Source organism: Condylura cristata, unplaced genomic scaffold (assembly GCF_000260355.1).
Source record: "Condylura cristata isolate star-nosed mole 26May11 unplaced genomic scaffold, ConCri1.0 scaffold00003, whole genome shotgun sequence".
Lineage (NCBI taxonomy): Eukaryota > Metazoa > Chordata > Mammalia > Eulipotyphla > Talpidae > Condylura > Condylura cristata.
In genome coordinates this window covers 8,457,626-8,476,711 of record NW_004567104.1, presented here as the reverse complement: position 1 = coordinate 8,476,711, position 19,086 = coordinate 8,457,626, and the positions used below count along the sequence as shown (strand labels likewise).

The window sequence follows — 19,086 nt, the reverse complement described above, 5'->3', positions numbered from 1 at the left end:
CTGTTCTGCTCCCCACTCTGTCTCTAGTGAAGCCTCTCACGGCCCCTGAGCCTCTGGCCTGTACTCCAGTTCTGTATGCACAAATAAATAAATCTTAAAAAAGAAAACCAGTTAAAAGAGAAAAAAATTAAAAGGAAACAAAGATAGCAGCACACTTTGCAACACACAACACAAGCTAGAAGAAAGGGTACTGAATGAAAACAAGTGTCAACCTAGAATTATTTACCAATTAAAGAATCTTAAAAACAAAGATGACTGGCCTTCTCTGGTGGTGCAATGGGTTAAAGCGCAGCACTATGAATGAAACTAGCTGTAGTCACAGCAGCATGAGTTCGATCCCTGGCCAGAGAGGTGACCCACATGGCACAGAACTTCTCCTGAACCTCCTGCTGCTTCCCTCAGCAGTGTTTTTTGATCTGCCTGTTCTGCTCCCTGCTTTGTCTCTGGTGAATCCTCTCAGCTCCCACACCTCTGGCCTGTACCCCAGTTCTTGTGCGCATAAATAAATAAATCTTAAAAAAAAATAATACAGAGAGATGACTGAGAGACAAATTCTTTGAGAAACTCATCGAGACAGAAAAAACAAATATACAGAACACAGTAAGAAAGATTACTAGGAGCTGTAAAAGGGAAGATGGGGCATTACTGTTTAATGGGTTTGGGATGTTTAAGATGAGCTTCTCTGGCCTCACCACTTAACTCATCCTAACCCCACATCTGCAAGGGTTTTCTCTAGGTGAGCCTCAGCCTGATCCCTTTGCCTTTCAGGCATATACACATCAGTAGCATACAGGTGGCAGTAACGAGAATTTACAAGGCAGAATTTGTCTAGAGCACAGAGCTTAGGCAGGGGCCACAACCAAGAGAAGTGCTTAGGAACTTCTCTAATTCAGCTACCTTCCACTTGAGGTACTACAGGCCTGGCAGTGTAGGAAGACTTCCCAGGACTGCCATGCATAGAAAATTCAAATAGGTGTTACTTTCCAGACACCTCAGTTTCCACATAGACTTCTTTCTAAAAATATATGCCTGGGGGCTCTCCCTGGTGGCACAACGTGTTAAAGATCAGCACTATGAAGAAACTGCAGCAGCTTTGAGTTCCATGCTCGGCCAGAGAGATGACCCACATGGCATGGCAGACCTCTCCTGTCTTGCCCACTGCTCCACTCAGCAGTGTACTTCATCAATCTGCCTGTTCTGCTTCATCTTCTGTCTCTGGTGAATCCTCTCTCCCACACACTCCCCATCCCCTGGCTTGTACCCCAGTTGTGTATGCATAAATTTTTTTAAGATTTATTTGTTTATGTATACAGAACTGGGGTACAGGCCAGAGGTGCTGGGGGTGGTGAGAGGCTTCACCAGAGACAGAATGGGGGACAGAACAGGAAGATTAACGAAGTACACTGCTCAGGGGAGTAGCAGGCAAGTCAAGAGAGGTCGGCCGTGCCATGTGGGTCACCTCCAGGGCTGGGGATCAAACTCATGCTGGATTGGCTTTAGCTTCTTAGTGCTGCATTTACCTGCTGCACACCAGACACCTGCCTGAGATTATGCTTGGGATAGTGGAAACCATCTCATCACCTTCCCATGTTTTCCTTTTCCTATTTTATGAAAATAATACCTCCCATCAGATCCAGTCATTCTACTTCTAGGTATCTGTCCAAGAAAACAGGATATATATGACCATAGAAAGAATTATACATAGTTATCATAATACCTTTATTTTTAATAGCTCCAAACTGGAAACAATCTTGATAACCACTAGCAGCTGTATGAATAAAAATAATTGTGGTACATCTATAGAAAAAATATCATTCATCAGTACATATACACAGTGTATGTATTAATAATTAAAGGCCAGATCAAAAAGAGCACAAGTGTGTAACCCCTATAAAATTCTAGAAAACGCAAGCTCATCTATAGTGGCAGAAGGCAAATCAGTTGTGGCCTGTGGTGGAGGGGCTAGAGTGAGGCATCCCAAAGAAAGGGGGTCTGCCCCATTTGGGAGTTATGGATATGCTCTTTTTCCTGGTTATTTATGCTAGTAGTTTCCTAGATGTCAAAACTCATCAAATTATACATTTTTAACATATATTTTGTAAATTATTCCTGTTTTTAAGGTTTTCACACTATACATACACGCACACAGTAACATCCTATGCTACACTTCAAATTTACAGCTATATCTTAGTCATATATCAAAAAGCTCAAGTTAAAAAAAAGAAAAGCTGAAATAAAAACATCAAAAAGCTTGGGGCCCTCCCTGGTGGCGCAGCGGGTTAAAGCACAACACTAAGAAGCTAAAGCCACTTCCGCATTGAGTTCGATTCCTGCCTGCCCCAGAGGTGACCACATGGCGTGGCAGACCTCTCCTGACCCTCCCGCTGCTCCCCTCAGCAGTGTACTTCGTAGATCTGCCTCTTCTGCTCCCCACTCTGTCTCTGGTGAAGCCTCTCGCCACCCCTGAGCCTCTGGCCTGTACGCCAGTTCTGTATGCACAAATAAATAAATATTTAAAAAAAAAAAAACATCAAAAAGCTGAAAGAATTCATTACTAGAAAACCTTCACATACGAACTGTTAGAGGAAGTTATCCAAGCAAGAGGAAATGATGCTAGTTATAAAAAAATGATCTTTCCAGGGACACTTAGATTTTTTTCTTATTGATGCTGATTTTAATTTTAATTTTCCAGCCATAATATTAAGTAAGTGAAGCGACATTGAACATACATTTAATCAAAAAGACATCCTCTCTTTAGCTTTTATCATATCAACTAAAAGTCCACCAGACTGAAGATAATTAGAAAATATCACATAAGAAAGTTTTTTGACCATCTTAAGCACATTTTTATTTTTTTACATTTTAGCATTCAATTTTACCATCTATGAACACATGAATTTTTTTTTTTTGAGATTTATTTACTCATACAGAACTAGGGTACAGGCCAGAAATGTGGAGGTGAGAGGATTCACCAGAGACAGAGCGGGGAGCAGAACAGGCAGATCCACGAATTACACTGCTGAGGGGAGCAGCGGGCGGGTCAGGAGAGGTCTGCTATGCCATGTGGTCATCTCCAGGGCAGGCAGGGATCAAACTCATGTGGAAGTGGCTTAAGCTTCTTAGTGCTGTGCTTTAACCCCCTGCGCCACCAGGGAGGCCCCTGAACACATGAAATTTTAAAATGCTAGTCAGGAAGCTGTTTAACGTCCTAAAATTCAGAAGTACTCTATAGATTCCATGAATCTCACCTACAAAAGTTAATAGGACATACAAAAAACATATTCTTCCACTCTCTACATATCACCTCCATTCCCAGCTTTTTCTTTCACAGAATGTGAAAAAAAAAAAAAGTCACATATGCTTACTGGTGCTGTAACAACATGTACATTATAACAACAGATACACTATTTTTGGAGCTCAATTTTGTTCCACCTATCACATTTTACTTTAAGGAATTTACCCTACAGGTAATGCAGTAGAGGTGCCTATAAAATATACCCACAAAGAGATTGTCTGCATGACAATCTTAAAAAGAATCTTAATAAGAAACAAAATAGCCACAAGGTTGGTTTCTAGTAAAAATAATAATAAAAAGGTGATAGAAGAAAACATGGTTAAATATTAACCAGGTAATCAAACCCTGAATATGAAAAATTTATAAATTTGTATTTTAGAGAATATTATATTAGTAATAATATTAGGTTGCAAATATAAATGGTGCATCCTTAAGGAGAAAAATCACAAAATGTGATGAACTAAATAAACCACAATTGTCATTATCTGCGTCAATGGGGGGGGGAATTGTTACAAAATTACTATTTATTCTAAAATGTTTTTAATTCAACTAAACAAACCAATTTTTATACATGCACATCAAAAAAAATGAGTAAAACTGGGTTTGAACACAAGGAAAAAGAACGGGAGCCAAAAATTGGTTTAAAGAAATAAAGTAAGGTCATGATCCTTATCTTTCCTAATATAAAACCACAATTAAAGGCTTAGCTTCAGGACAGTTTTTCCTAAGTCAGAGAAATCAAATTAGTACTGTTTTCTACCCATTCCAGAAAAGACTTTTTCTTTAGAAAAGTCCATCCCAATACCTACATGCCTGAAAATAATAGTGACAAAATTACAAGTGAAAAATAAAAAACTTACTAACAATAACTATTACTAGCTCTTTATGGCTAAATAATAATAAAAAAAAGAATTAACAAGGACATCAGAATTAACCAAGTTAAGATCTTTATGAGTTGTTTAAACTTTTAACTAGATAAGGTAAAGGCTACAGTTTTATGGTCTCTCCCCAGAATATTAGGACACAGTAACTATTTAGAAAACATTATAAACTGTAGACTGTTTTATCAAAGAATTAATTTAATGTACTATGTAACTCTATTATAACATGCTATAATATTAAGGAAAAATAGAATAAACAACAACCATCAACATTTAAATCTCTAATAACTGACATCAAACTACATGATGGAAAGACTTGCTACAGGCTTTTACACAATTCATAAATTCATAAATATTATTCAATTCATAAATATTATTTGAGTACTCCTTTAGGCACTGAAGTCCCATGATGAGAAAAGCATAAGACCTCTGAACTCCGAAGCATGTAATCTGTGTATAAATAAGAAAAAATGTGGATAGATTCTAGAAAAGACTTCTTGGAAGACAGGAAATTTGAGTTAAAAACCAAATGATAAGACACACACAACCATATGACAATATGGCAATAGACTCCCAGGCAAAGACAATACCAAGTTTTAGTGAATTATCTCTAATCAATTACTCTTTATAAAATATATTATTTAGTGATCCCTAACTGCACTGATTGAAAAAAGCCCTGTAAGAGCAAATAAATAGCATGCAGTGGGATTAAAATTAATATTAACTTACTGATGTTAACTATATTCTATACATTGTGCTGTTACATAATCTCATTTTCAGGCTGAAGACACCCTGTGAAACAGTCACATGATTTATAATTCACAATATTTAAACTGACCTTGCCTCAGCATGTGCTAAAAAGTGGTTGAATAAAGATGCCATCTTTCTTTCATAGCATAAAAATTTATATTACCAAGCTAGCATTTCACTTATTAGAATTGAAAAAATGTTAAAGACTCATCATATCTGAGATCTGAAAGAACAAGAGTGATGGGGCACTCTCATTCAATGTTGTAGTGCCATAAATTTAGTTGCACCATAAATTGCTTTAATAGCAAATTGCCACCAGCTACCAAGATTTATGATGTGCACCCTCTACAGATCTGCTCCATAGAGCATCCCATAGGGTAGCACATCATTATATCTAAAAATGCTCATTAAGTGTTGATTACAGTAATGAAAAACTGGAAACAGTCCAAATGTCCATCAATGAAAGATCAATGACCATGAAATACCTATAAAATACCATGCAGTTTTAAAAATGGTAATGATGAAATCCACATACAACAAAATGAAAAATGTCCTACACACATGCTTAGTTGTTTGTACACGATATAATTCTTTTTGTATTAAAAATTGCAAATAATGCATTGACACATACATCTGTACATACATCTGCAAAATATCTGTAAGTATATACACCAAGCTGTTAACAAAGGTTTCTTCCGAACTACTACTGGAGAATGAGAAAAAGAGAACAAACAGAAGAATTTTTCTGAAATGTCCTAACTATCTGTGCTACTTTTCCCAAACAGTGGACACGGATTACCTTAGAGAAACTTTGTAAAATTGTACTCTACAAAATGAAAATGGGTCTGAGTTTACCTATAGCTTGGAGCTGGTTTAATATTTTTCTGTGGCTCTTCATATTTGGCCCCCAATACTCAGCTAAATTTTATAATGTGTTTCTTTAAAATGAAATTCCATTTTCATTATAATTTAAAGCAAACTACGATACAAAACCAGAATATTTAAGATATCTTTTAACTACACCTCGGTGACATTTCATCATATAAAACAAGGTGGTTTGCAGTCTTTGAGGATCTAGTCCTATATTTCTCAAACTTTAATATTCATACAACTCACCTGCAGATCCTGTTAAAATGTAGATTCTGAGTCAGTGCTGTGGTGGGCCTACAAGTGGCTTCTCTAACAACTTCCAAACTATATTCTGAAAAGCCCAGATCTAGCCCCAGTCTATATCTTACCATTTTGCCAATTTCAGATTTAAATATTTGTTGTTCTTCCCCACATGCCATATTTTTTACACCTTTTTGTATGTGTGCCTTTTCATACCTTTCTGTGTGCCTTTTTGTATTTTATTATTTATTGTAGATAGTTTCTCCCTCAATTTCTGCACTTCAATAACTTTTATTTGGTTATGTATGAGCTGTGATCACACATCACAGACGTTTCAAGGCCGATGTAGATGTTACTCCTTTGTATTCTGAGGTCTCTATACATGTACATTCAATTTACCACATTTGTTATTCACATGTCTGTCTCCCTATGATACTGTGAGTCTCAGAATAGAAAATGTCTATCCTTTGCACACAGAAATTCAATAAATGTTTTCTGAGTACAAGTCACTGAATATTAAGTTTCTGCCACCACCTTTGAGATAATGTTTGTCATGGTCACTTTCATTCCACATTTCCTTTATAGTACTCAATGAAAAAATTCAAATTATTGAAGGTAATCTCTTACATTAAAACATAAGGTAATACATATTCAAAACCAAAGTAAAACATAACACTATTCGATGATTATAGTTACCTTAGTGCTGGGAAAGGTCAAATAAAATTCATTATTTTGGAGTAAGGGGGAAAAAATGATTTTACTCTTCAGTACATATAAATTTAATTTAAACACAAATTTACCTGGTAGAGAAAATTAAGAATGGCATCAAATTTCTCATGCCTTTCCGTTTTACGCTAAAACTGTTACTATACTTTAGAAACAAACGACAGAATAGTAGATGAGATCACACATTTACACAGGCAGTCCTATCTCTACTACTCACCTTCCTCATCTATCCATTTCATGGTGAAGAGCTGTTCGTTGTCAAAAGAACACATGTCTCGAACCTCACTGCAAAGGCCCTCAAAGGAGATTGAAGGTTCAAAATGTGTTATCATGATATCCCTAAAAAAGAAAACGAGTTTTAAGTTTGACGTTGGTCAAAATTAACAATATCCTCTATGTTACTGAATACCTCACAATTTGATGAACTCGAGCTACTTTGTGTGCACATCAACAGGAACTGTCTTCTAGTAAACCAGTGATATCTTTGCAAATTTAAGTATATATCAGTATTAAATACTTAAAAAGGATTTGATAGAAACCTTGATCCTCATCCCCCCCTCATTCAAAAATATACCAGAACTGTCCTAACAGATGGTAGCCCACTTCTGCTTTCATGTATCAGAAACTCACTCTTTTGTGATTCACTGGACACCATAAATCAACAGCTCTATTTACTGACAAACTTTCTGCTTTAAGTGAAATCTATTCCAACCAGTAGTCCCAGATCTCTTCTCCCCAAAAAGTGTACATTTGGTTAAGAGATGACTCATCAATAATTTGACAAAGACCTGTCCTCTTCCTTAGCCAACCAGAGGACCATTAAACATTCTTTGTATAACATGATTTTTAGATCTCGTGCTTTCATATTTTTATCTTTTGCTGAAGAAATTCCCTTTTGTGCAAGTTTTAAAATACAACTTATATTTTAAGGATCTAAAACACAAGGGGGCTCTCCATGGTACAACTGGTAAGAGCACCACATTATGAAGCTCTCTGAAGCCACTGCAGCATGAGTTCGATCCCCCACCACGGAGCTGACCCACATGGTCTGGCAGACCTCTCCTGACCTGTCTGCTGCTCCCCTCAGCAGTGTACTTCAGTGGATCTTCCTGTTCTACTCCCCACTCTGTCTTTGGTGAATTCTCTCACCCACCACACCGCTGGCCTGTACCCCTATTCTGTAAGCATAAATAAAATCTTTTAAAAATACACACACAGGCCCTCCTTGGTGGCGCAGCTGGTTAAAGCACTGAACTAAGAAGCTTAAGCCACTTCCGCATGAGTTCGATGCCCGCCTGCCCTGGAGGAGATCCACATGGTGTGGCAGATCTCTCCTTACCCACCCGCTGCTCCCCTCAGCAGTGTATTTCATCGACCTACCTGTTCTGCTCCCCACTCTGTCCCTGGTGAATCCTCTCACCCTCTGCATCTCTGGCCTGTACCCCAGTTCTATATGAATAAATCAATCTTTAAAAAAAATTTAAAACACACACACACACACATAGGAGTGAACGTTAATGTATTTTTAGTTTTGTAATGTTTCACAAGCAACAAGTACTTAAATCAACCTAGAAACTAGTCACTGTAAGACTTAAAGCTACAACAAATTTTTTTTTTAAAGATTATTTATTTATTTGTACATACAGAACTGGGGTACAGGCCAGAGGTGCAGGGGCGGTGAGAGGCTTCACCAGAGACAGAGTGGGAAGCAGAACAGGCAGATCGACGAAGTACACTGCTGAGGGGAGCAGTGGGCGGGTCAGGAGAGGTCTGCCTCGCCATGTGGATCTCTTCCGGGGCAGGCAGGGATTGAACTCATGCAGAATTGGCTTAAGCTTGTTAGTGCAGTGCTTTAACCCGCTGCGCCACCAGGGAGGGCCCTACAACAAAATATTTTTAAAAACTCTTTGCTGTTCCCAGTTCAGACAGGCACCTCTTCTCGTACAATGTCAGTTGCATCTCTGAGACACAACTGTTAAGGTCAGCTTGAATAGATTTGGCTAGATTGAGCACCTGGTCACTAAAAAGGTTTTTAACTCTGGTAAAGTAGATATTGTTGCCATGATTGATGACTTCTTTGAGCTAAACTATACATGGTTTACATGTTCCAGTAAACACTCATTATAAGTGCAATGGCACAGTCAAAGTTAAGAACAGAAATTTGTCACTAATGGAAAGCCTATCTCCTCTCTCAGGAGCAAGATCTCACCAACATCAAATGGAGTGGAGGTATTGCTAAATATATTGTAGAGTCCACAGGTATCTTCACTACCTTGGAAAAAGCTGGGGCTTACTTGAAGGGTGGGGACAAGAGGGTCATCAGATCTGCCCCTTCTGCCAATGCCCATATGTTTATGATGGGCATAAACCATAAGAAGTATGACAATCCCCTCAAGATTGTCAACAAGACTTCTTGTACCATCAACTGCTTGGCCCCTCTAGCAAGGACACCCACAACATCTTTGCAATCATAAAGGCACTCATGTCCACAGTCCAAACCATCACTACTACCCAAAACACCATGGACCATTCTTTTGGAAAGCAGTGGGTAATGGTCAAAAGGCTACCCAGAATATCTGCCACAACAGGTTAAAGCACAGCAGTATGAAGCTGTCTGCATTATAAGTTTGATCCCTAGCCAGGGAGATGACCCATAATGACATGGCAGACCTCCGTTTCCCCACTGCTCCCCTCAGCAGTGTATTTCAGTCAATCTGAGGTTCGGCTCACCACTCTAGCCTCTGGTGTATCCTCTCACACTCCCCACCCCCACCCCTGTACCTCAGTTCTTGTATGCACAAAAAAAAAAAAAAAAGAGGCTACCTAAAATTATCACCCCTACTTCTGCTGGCACTAACCCTAAGACTGAGGGTTAATATCACCATGAAGAACAGAAAAGTCACTGGCAAGGTCCTCGTGTCCTCATCCCCAACTTGTCAATTTTGGACCTGACCTGCCAAGTGGAAAAAGTTGCCGATATGATGACACCAAGAAGGTGATGAAACAGGCATTACAGGGACCATCAAATACATTCTGGGACATAATGAAAACCAGGTTGTCTCCTTTGTATTAAAAGTGACATGCAGGCCCTCCCTGGTGGTGCAACAGGTTAAAGCATAGCACTATGAAGCTACTGCAGCCACTGCAGCACAAGTTTGATCCCTGGCCAAGGAGGTGACCCACATGGTGTGGCAGACCTCTCCTGACCCACCCGCTACTACCATCAGCAGTGTATTTCAGTAGATCTGCCTGTTTGGCTCCCCACTTTTCCTCTGGTGAATCCTCTCACCCCTCCCCACACCTCTGGCCTGTACCCCAGTTAATAAATGGGGGGGAGGGGAGAGTGAACCATTCCTCCATCTTCAATGCCAAGCCTGGCATTGCCCTCAACTACCACTCTTGTCAAGTTCATTTCCTGGAATGACAATGAATTTGCCTACAGCAACATAGTGGCGGACCATATGATCCGGATGGCCTACAAGAGCCATCTGGAACACCAGACCCTACAACAACACAAGTGAAAGAGGGAAGCCCTTAGCTGCTGGGGAGTATTTCCCCCATTGGTCCAACACACTGAGAATCTCCTAAACTCGATCACAGTTGCATCCCTGACACCCTACAGAATGGGGAGCCCTACCTTGTCATTACCTTTAGTAAAGAATAGTTTCAGTGAAGCACCCTGAGAAAGAAGATTCAAATAAACTCAGAAATGAAAGTGATATTGCAATTAGTATCACAGAAATACAAAGGATCAAAAGAGTCTATTATAAACAAAATTTACCTAGAAGACCTAGAATAGATACATTCTTAGAAACAAAGCTACCACTACTGAATCACAAATAGAAAACCTGGACTAATGCAAGTAAGGAAATAGAATCAGTAATCAAAAGCCTCCCAATGAACAGAAGTCCAGGACCAGAAGACTTCACTAGTAAATTCCATCAAACATTTGAAGAAGAAAAATATCCTTCCCACTCTTCCAAAACACAAAAGAGAACAGAACACTTCCAAATGCAGTTTATGAGTCAAGCATTACCATGATATCAAAACCAGACAAGGATGCCACAAGAAAAGACAATTACACACCAACCTCCCTGAGGAAAAGCTTATAAAATTCATGTCCTTCCTCTGTTTCAAACTCTTCAAATGCTTTTTGCTCTCTGATGTAGAGTAAAATCCCTAGCAGAGTCTGTAAGATCTTGTGTGAACTGGTCCAAGGTTTCCTGCAGACCTAATTCTTCTACCACAAGATGGCCTATACTTTACCAATGTTTATAGTCCACTACCTACTCTAGTTAGAATGCAAGTGGGGATTTTGTTTTATTATATTCCTAGTTGCCAACATAGTGCCCAGCACAGAATGGGTACTCAAATATTTGTTGAGAAAAGAGAGGAAGGAAAAGACACTGTGTTAGGAATTGTGAAGAAACGGGTTAACTGGAACACAGGTCCTAAAAAAGTAGGAGTTAAATTCTTTAGTCATCTGGAAAAAAAAAAAAAAAGAGTTAAAACTATAGTCTTTATGGGCTACAAAACATAAGCAGAGGGCCAAGCAGAAACACAGAATGGTCTTTTGGGTTTGTGGTCTTTTCTAAGCATCCCATGGTTTATGACCCCACTTCATGCCTTGTTTTTGATAACAGTATGTGCCTGGCATTTTCCCTCATGCTCTCAACATTTAAGTCTTCGGCCTTCAATCAGGAGACATTCTTTTTTGTTGTTTTTAACATCCTTGTTTATTTTTTCACAATATATGATTTTTCCCTTTGGGTGCAGTCAACATAGTTTAACTTACTCACTACCAATGTGCCCTCAGGCCTCTACCACACTCCACCACAATTTCTATCCCAGTCTTCACATCCTTTCTCTGTGTCATTCTTTCTCTCTAAGTCTTAATTCACATTCAGTGTTTTTAACTATTATTACGTAAGGACCTACAAAATTTAATTACAGCTCCTGTTATATATTTAAGACTTGGTAATCTGGTTCTAATTTCTATTCTAAATTTGATCCCACCATTCCCAACACAAATATTCTACTAGAGAAAACTGGTTTATTCACAACACCCACATATTCATAAAACTTGGTTACTCAAGTTTTAATTCTGCCATTCTCTCAATTTAAAGCTCAGTTTGTAGGGGGAAATGGGGCATCATCTTTAAAGGGCAATTCAATGTCACCTTCCATTAAACCTTTTTCAACCACACAAGGAAAATGGCCTATACTTCTAAACTTATCCATCATGGAGTCATATTTCATCTTTTGCTATTTATTTCATCATATTTTAATAACATATCCTCAACTAAATTTTAACTGGAAAACAGAAATTCTAGGGCTTTTTAATATATTCACATAACATAGTAAGAGCTCAAATATTTCTTGGCTGAATATAGAAGATATATTTTCAGGAAGAAACACATCTCCCAGAAAATGCACCTCTAACAAGGAAATATCAGTATATGTTGCCCTTGTCTATAAACAACTACAGAATAGTTAGTATGTCCAGTTATTTACAGATTTTATCTTATTAATCTTCATGACTGTCTATCTAGACATACTAATCCTATCACACATATTTAAAAAGTCCCAGGGACAAGACAGCTGTCAGTGTCTCACAGTTAGTAAATATAGTATGAATTCAAACCAAAATCTCCTAATGATAACTGTGATGCATGCTGAGACTTGACCTTCCTCTTGCTTTGCCTCCCATGATTAAAATCCCCCATCAGCAGGAAAACTTATTATACCAGCTGCTAGGAATGCTGTCACTGGAAAATTCCCAGTACTCAGCCTCCTTCAGAGATCTGACTTGTCTCTCTTTTTGGAGCAGCCCACAATCACAGACTGACTAGATCTGGGGGGCAGAAAGATCTGAGAAATGACACAGGGAAACCATTTACTCATCTTCAGAATTCCTCCAAGGGTGAAATAAGGTTCAGCCTCTGGGCAGCTTGATTTTTTTCCTATCTAGCCTTCCTTCCCCTTCCCCTCTTTTCATAGGTATCCATCCCCAGAGTACCCCTGAGTAAACTCCCTATATGCTAATCTGATATATCAGTTTCCACAAAAGCAATTTTCCAATGCAGCCATTTAACAAATATTTTTGGACAAAAAGAATGAGTATGATACAGAGCAGCAAGGGGCACCAAAACTGGCCAAGGACACTGCCCTAATAGCTTACTGGTCACTGAGGTTTTTACCCCCTGTTCCCTCCCCCCACCAATTGCAAGACCACTCAGGCTCAGGGAACTACACAATGGGGTTTATTTAACAAACCAGGAAAAAAATCAAAGAGTTACTGAGGCCAAAATGGCTTTTACCTCACCCAAAGCAGTGTCCAACTGTTTCTCAGTCCTAAACAAAAATAGCAAAAATGGTGCCTTCTGGCCACTGAGAATGCAGACAGAGCTCCTCTCCCAAACAATAAGCCACATGTCCAAGATGGTGTCTTCCTGCCTCTGCCAACCTGAAGCACATGGCCGCCAGACTTTAGGCCAGGTTCGAACTCAAAAAGACAACAGAAGACACAACAGGAAACACTCCTGAAGCCTCTGGGAGCATCAACAGACAAGTGACACTCAACACAGCTACATTTAACACAGCAGCTATAGCAAAGAACAACCTGATAAATGGCCACACTGATACAGCTCAATGAGGCCCCAGCACTGGGTCTCTGCTTTCTTTGCCAGGCTGTAACCACAGCAAAACCAGGAACAGTTTCAGTTGCTCAGATGATTACAAAGCCTCCGAAATTTTCATCTTCGAGGTTGGCTACTGGAGGCCTCCACCTTCAAAGGCTGGAAAATAGGCTGGCCCCAAAAGCTAAAATCCAAAAATCTTAAATCCCAGATAATGAAAAAACCCCAGTCCCTTATAGCTCTTACCCCAAAATGCTATACTTTTTAGCATTTTCCCCAGGGCATTCTATCCTCACCAGCAACCCCTCCAGGGGGCACCAACTGCAAGTCTTTTGTTACAAATACATTCAATGTCACTTTTAAGCGATTGGTTAATTAAACATATAATCTTTATTTTGGAGAATGAATTAGTCTACTGGTTATTTTTTTATTTTACAGAGAAAAAAAAACTTCCAGCATATATAAATTATGCTTTTACACACATATATATTTCCCCAACCAAATGTGAAATCCATGAGTAGGCACTTTGTTATGCTCTTTACTGTTGTCACTAGTACCTGAATACTGTCTGCCCAGAGTGAACACTTAATGTATGTTGAGTGAACAGAGATGTCCCATATAGAACTCTAAGAAAAAAACTAAGAAATGTAGAAATAAAAAGCATTCTAGGAAGGAGGAGTGGCATGTGAGGGCAGCAACAGTATAATGGCCAAGATAATGAGAATTCAAGTCAAAATGCTTGAATTTGAATCCAAGTTTTATCACCTAACAGCTCTGTAATCTTAGGTGAGTTTTACTTAACAGCTTGTGGCTCAATTTTCTCATCTATTATATAGCAAACATAACATCATTTGGTAAAGGATTTAACATAGTAAGTGAATTAGTACTTAAAATAGAGCCTATCATATAGAATTTTTAAATTTTAAAAGCACTATATAAAAATATTTAGTGCTTTAAATAGAAGTAAAACCTCATTACAAAGATAAAAATAATCCAAATTCCAAAGTAGTACAGTGATATTTCTGTTTTAATGTAATAGAAGGAACACACATTTATACCCTGTCTTCATAGGAGCCCAATGAAATAAATGACAAATTATCAGTCTTAGAAAACACAAAAGATATCAGAATAGACCACAATGTATAAGAAATTCTAGATAACTGAAAACTGATGGGATAAGATTGAATGAAAAAACATACCAGCCCCAAAGTTAACAGGAACTTTTAAAGGAACAGCTTTCCTGACACAGCTTGCTTTTTTTCCTCTAAGTATCTAATCATAGCTGGCTCTTCAAGTGCAAAACACTTAAACATTTATTATAACTGTAAGCATTCATTATAAATGTTTTCATAAATTGCTTTAAAGAAAAGAAATAAATATTATAATAATATTGTAGACTTTTACAAGAAGGAATTACCAGAAAAATCAAAATGTGGAGAAAAGTAAGTAGAAATGTAAATTAAAAAATGTCCCCTTCCTGGGCCCTCCCTGGTGGCGCAGCGGGTTAAAGCACAGCACTGGGAAGCTAAAGCCACTTCCACATGAGTTCGATCCCCGCCTGCCCCGGAGGTGACCACATTGCGCAGCAGACCTCTCCTGATTGTCCGCTGCCCCCCTCAGCAGTGTACTTCGTCGATCTGCCTGTTCTGCTCCCCACTCTGTCTCTGGTGAAGCCTCTCACCACCCAGAGCCTCTGGCCTGTACCCCAGTTCTGTATGCACAAGTAAATAAATCTTTAAAAAAAAATGTCCCCTTCCAGGATCATGCTTAGTGAAATAAGCCAGAAAGAAAAAGAAAAATACTGATAGTTTCACTCATAGCAGGAGCATAAAGGACCCAGTGGGGGGGGGGATGAATAACAATATACCAGAGATATTTTATGGGGGTAGAGTGGGAAATGGGATCAAAAATGGGGGTGGGGGAAGGTACACTAGACTATGGTGATGGCACATGGGAGATGTTGTGATGGGAAGGAAGCCCATGGGGATTAAAATGAGAAGGAAAAAGGCACAAAATGACATAAAAATATACTATTATATTATTTTTTTTAAAAAAGTCCCTTTCCAAAAAGTAAAAAGATCACTATTCACAGAGGACAATTATAAATAGAAAACCTTAAAAAACTACACTAAAAATCTGTTGGTGCTAACAAACAAAATCAATATACAAAAAAATTTTTGTGTTTGTGCATGCTAATGACTATCAGAAAGAGAAATTAAAAGACAGCCCAATTTCCAACTGCATCAAAAAGAATAAAATATCTAGAAACAAACTTTTAAAAGGAGGTTAAAAAACCCACACAATGAAAACTACAAAGTGGGCCCTCCCTGATGAAGCAGTGGCTTAAAGTACAGCATGATGAAGCTATCCAAAGCCACTACAGCAAGAGTTCGATGCCTGGCCAGGGAGGTGACTCACATGGTGTGGCAGAGCTCTCCTGACCCGCCCGTTGCTCCGCTCAGCAGTGTATCTCAGTACATCTGCCTGTTCTGCTCCCCACTCTGTCTCTGGTGAATCCTCTCACCACCCCTGTACCTCTGGCCTACACCCCAGTTTTGTATGCATAAATTTAAAAAATAAATAAATAAATCTTAAAGAAAAAAAAAACAATAAATAAGTAATTTGTATGGAGACACAAGACCCAGAATAGCCAAAATATTCTGAGAAAGAGCAAAGTTTAAGGCATCATGTCCCTTGTTTTTAACTGTATTACAAAGTTATAATAATCAAGATAATGTGAAACTGGCATAAAAACAGACATAGAAATCAATGAAATCGAATAAATTGGGCAGATAAAGCCATGTATATATAGTCAATGAATTTATGACCAAAAAAAAAAAAAAAACCAGACTATACAACTATACAGTGGGGCAAAGGATAGTCTCTTTAATAAGTGATATTAGAAAATTGGATACCTGCATTCAAAGGAATGAAACTATACCACTTGTCATACTACATAGGGAAATTAACTTAAAATAGATTAAAGACTAATATAAAACCTGAAATCATAAAAGTCAGAAAACACAGGCACTAAGTTCCTTGAGATTGGTCTTAGATACATCCTTTTTGATCTGACAAGAAAAGCAAAGCAAACAGTGGAGCTACATTAAACTTATAAACTTCTGCACAGCAAAGGAAATCATTAACAAAATGCAGACACCTACAGAATGGGAGAAAATATTATAAGTCATTGCAAGGATAAGTCTGGCTAATTTTCCCCTTTCAAGCAACAGAGAGCCCATACCTTGAAATCCTGTTTTCCACCACTCAGATATCTAGCAAACAAAAGATGGACTTTGCATTTACAGTAATGTAACAGTTGTGTGGCTATGGGCACTTAACAGGGTGATGCGGGGGCAAGGGAGGAGTTGCCTTTCTGGTCTTTCAGTGTCAAGAGTCTCACTTACTCTGTCTGCCTGCCTGTGTATATCATCCCTGGTCTCAGCATTAAAGGTCTGCAAAATTCATTAAAGTCTCCAAAATTCTCCGTTTGTCTGTGAGAATTGGCAATGAAACCATCCCAACTTGGGATGGTTGCACAAGTCATATATGTGATGAGGGATTAATATCCAAAGTAGGCAGAAACAATTAAAACTAGCAAAATAAAACAAATATGATTTAAAAATAAGTATACTTGCTCTCCCTGGTGGCGCAGCGGGTTAAAGCACTGCACTAAGAAGCTTAAGCCACTTCCGCATGAGGCATGAGTTCGATCCCCACCTGCCCCGGAGGAGATCCACATGGCGAGGCAGACCTCTCCTGACCCACCCGCTGCTCCCCTCAGCAGTGTACTTCCTCGATCTGCCTGTTCTGCACCCCACTCTGTCCCTGGTGAATCCTCTCACCCTCCGCATCACTGGCCTGTACCCCAGTTCTGTATGAATAAATAAATCTTTAAAAAAAAAAGCATACGTGGTCCTCACTGGTGGCACAGTGGGTTGGAGCACTGCACTGTGAAGCTAAGCCAAGCTGTGGCTGCTTCAGTATGAGTTCGATCCCTGTCCCCAGAGGTGATCCATATGCAAGCAGACCTCTCCTGTCTCACCCGCTGTTCTCCTCAGCAGTATATTTCAGTAGATGTCCACACTCTGTCTGTGGAGAAGTTTCTCATCCAGTGTACCCCAGTTCTTGTATACATAAATAAATAAATCTTTAAAAATATAAAATAGAACTACCATAAATAGGATCAATCTAGCAATTCCACTTCTGGGTATTTATCTGAAGAAAATGAAAACACTAACTCAAAAAGATGTATATATCACCATGTTCACTTGTTCACTGCAGCATTATTCACAACAGACAGCCAAGATAGTAAACAATGTAAGTGTCCATAAAGGATGAATAAAGAAAACATGATATGTACATTTGTTATACATATATACACGATTATAACTTGTCATAAAAAAATGAGATCTTATCATTTGTGACTTCATAGGTGGACAAAGTACAGCATGCTAAGTGAAATAAGTTAAAGAAAAAACACTGCACAGTCGCACTTTTACATGCAATATAAAAAAAAAAGTTCATAGCTAACAGAGAACACACTGGTGGTTACCAGAGGTAAAGGGTTGAAAATGGGCAAAAAGATTGGGGAAAATAAGGATTAAATGTTCAAACTTCCAATTATAAAATTTATAAGTCATGGGGCTATAACTGTATAACATCACTTAGAGTAATTAACAATATGGTCAACATTGTTTTTTCAAAGGTTTATTTATTTACCAGAACTGGGGTACAGGCCAGAGGTGTGTAGGGGGTAAGAGGATTCACCAGAGACGAAACGGGGACCAGTACAGGCTGAATTTACTGAAATACACTGCTGAGGGGAGAAGAAGGCAGGTCAGGAGAGGTCTGGCAAGCCATGTGGGTCACCTCCCTGACCAGGGATGGAACTCAGGCAGCAGTGGCTGTGGACAGCTTCACAGTGTTGTGCTTTAACCCCTTGCGCCACCGGGGAGGGCCTGGTTTAATATTACATTATATATTTCAACACTACTAAAGAGTAGATCTTAAAAGTTATCATTACAAGATAAAAAGTATATATGGTGATGGATACTAACTACACTTACTATGATTATTTCACACTATATACAAATATTGAATTATTGTGATATAGACCCCAAACTAACAATGTCATATGCCAATTATAACACAATTTTAAAAGTCTGCTTTCTAGTGAAGACAATACACCATCTAAAATGAATACTTTAATGACTGAATCAAGAAGATATGGTACCTATACACGATGGAATACTATTCAGCAATCAGATAAAACTAATGCCATTCACAAGAACATGGATGGAGCTAGAAAGGAATTATGCTCGTGAGGTAAGTCAGAAGGAAAAAAAAATATATCAGATGTTTTCACTTTATAGGAGGAATATAGGCGAGCCAAATAAGACATCAGGGAAAAAATAATAACAATACAAAACAAAACAAAAACAACAATTACAAACCAGAGACATCCTGCAGGGGAGGCAGAGGGCTTGGAAGGAGAAAGGGAAGAGCACAGGGGACTGTGGTGATGGCTTACAGGTGAACTGGGGGAGGAAATACTATGGGAACTACACCTGAGGTGGGGGGAAAAAGCAAACATTGTTTAAAAATGAACAATGATGGGCCCTCCCTGGTGGCTCAGCGGGTTAAAGCACAGCACTGAGAATCTGAAGCCACTTCCGCATGAGTT

General features: G+C 38.8%; 1 protein-coding gene and 1 pseudogene across 2 annotated transcripts in view; one reads left to right on the top strand and one right to left on the bottom strand.

Annotated features, from left to right (window-relative positions):
• Positions 1-19,086, bottom strand: part of PRKCI (protein kinase C, iota) — a 76,213-nt gene that overhangs the window by 45,344 nt on the left and 11,783 nt on the right. Inside the window, exon 2 of one of the 2 annotated variants that reach the window (XM_004674954.2) lies at positions 6,980-7,101. In XM_004674954.2, the coding sequence (XP_004675011.1) occupies positions 6,980-7,101 (122 nt within the window). Of the gene's footprint in view, positions 1-6,979; positions 7,102-19,086 lie in introns of those variants that run through there. The other variant, XM_012734554.1, reaches the window with a different exon arrangement.
• Positions 7,718-10,300, top strand: LOC105854097 (annotated as a pseudogene).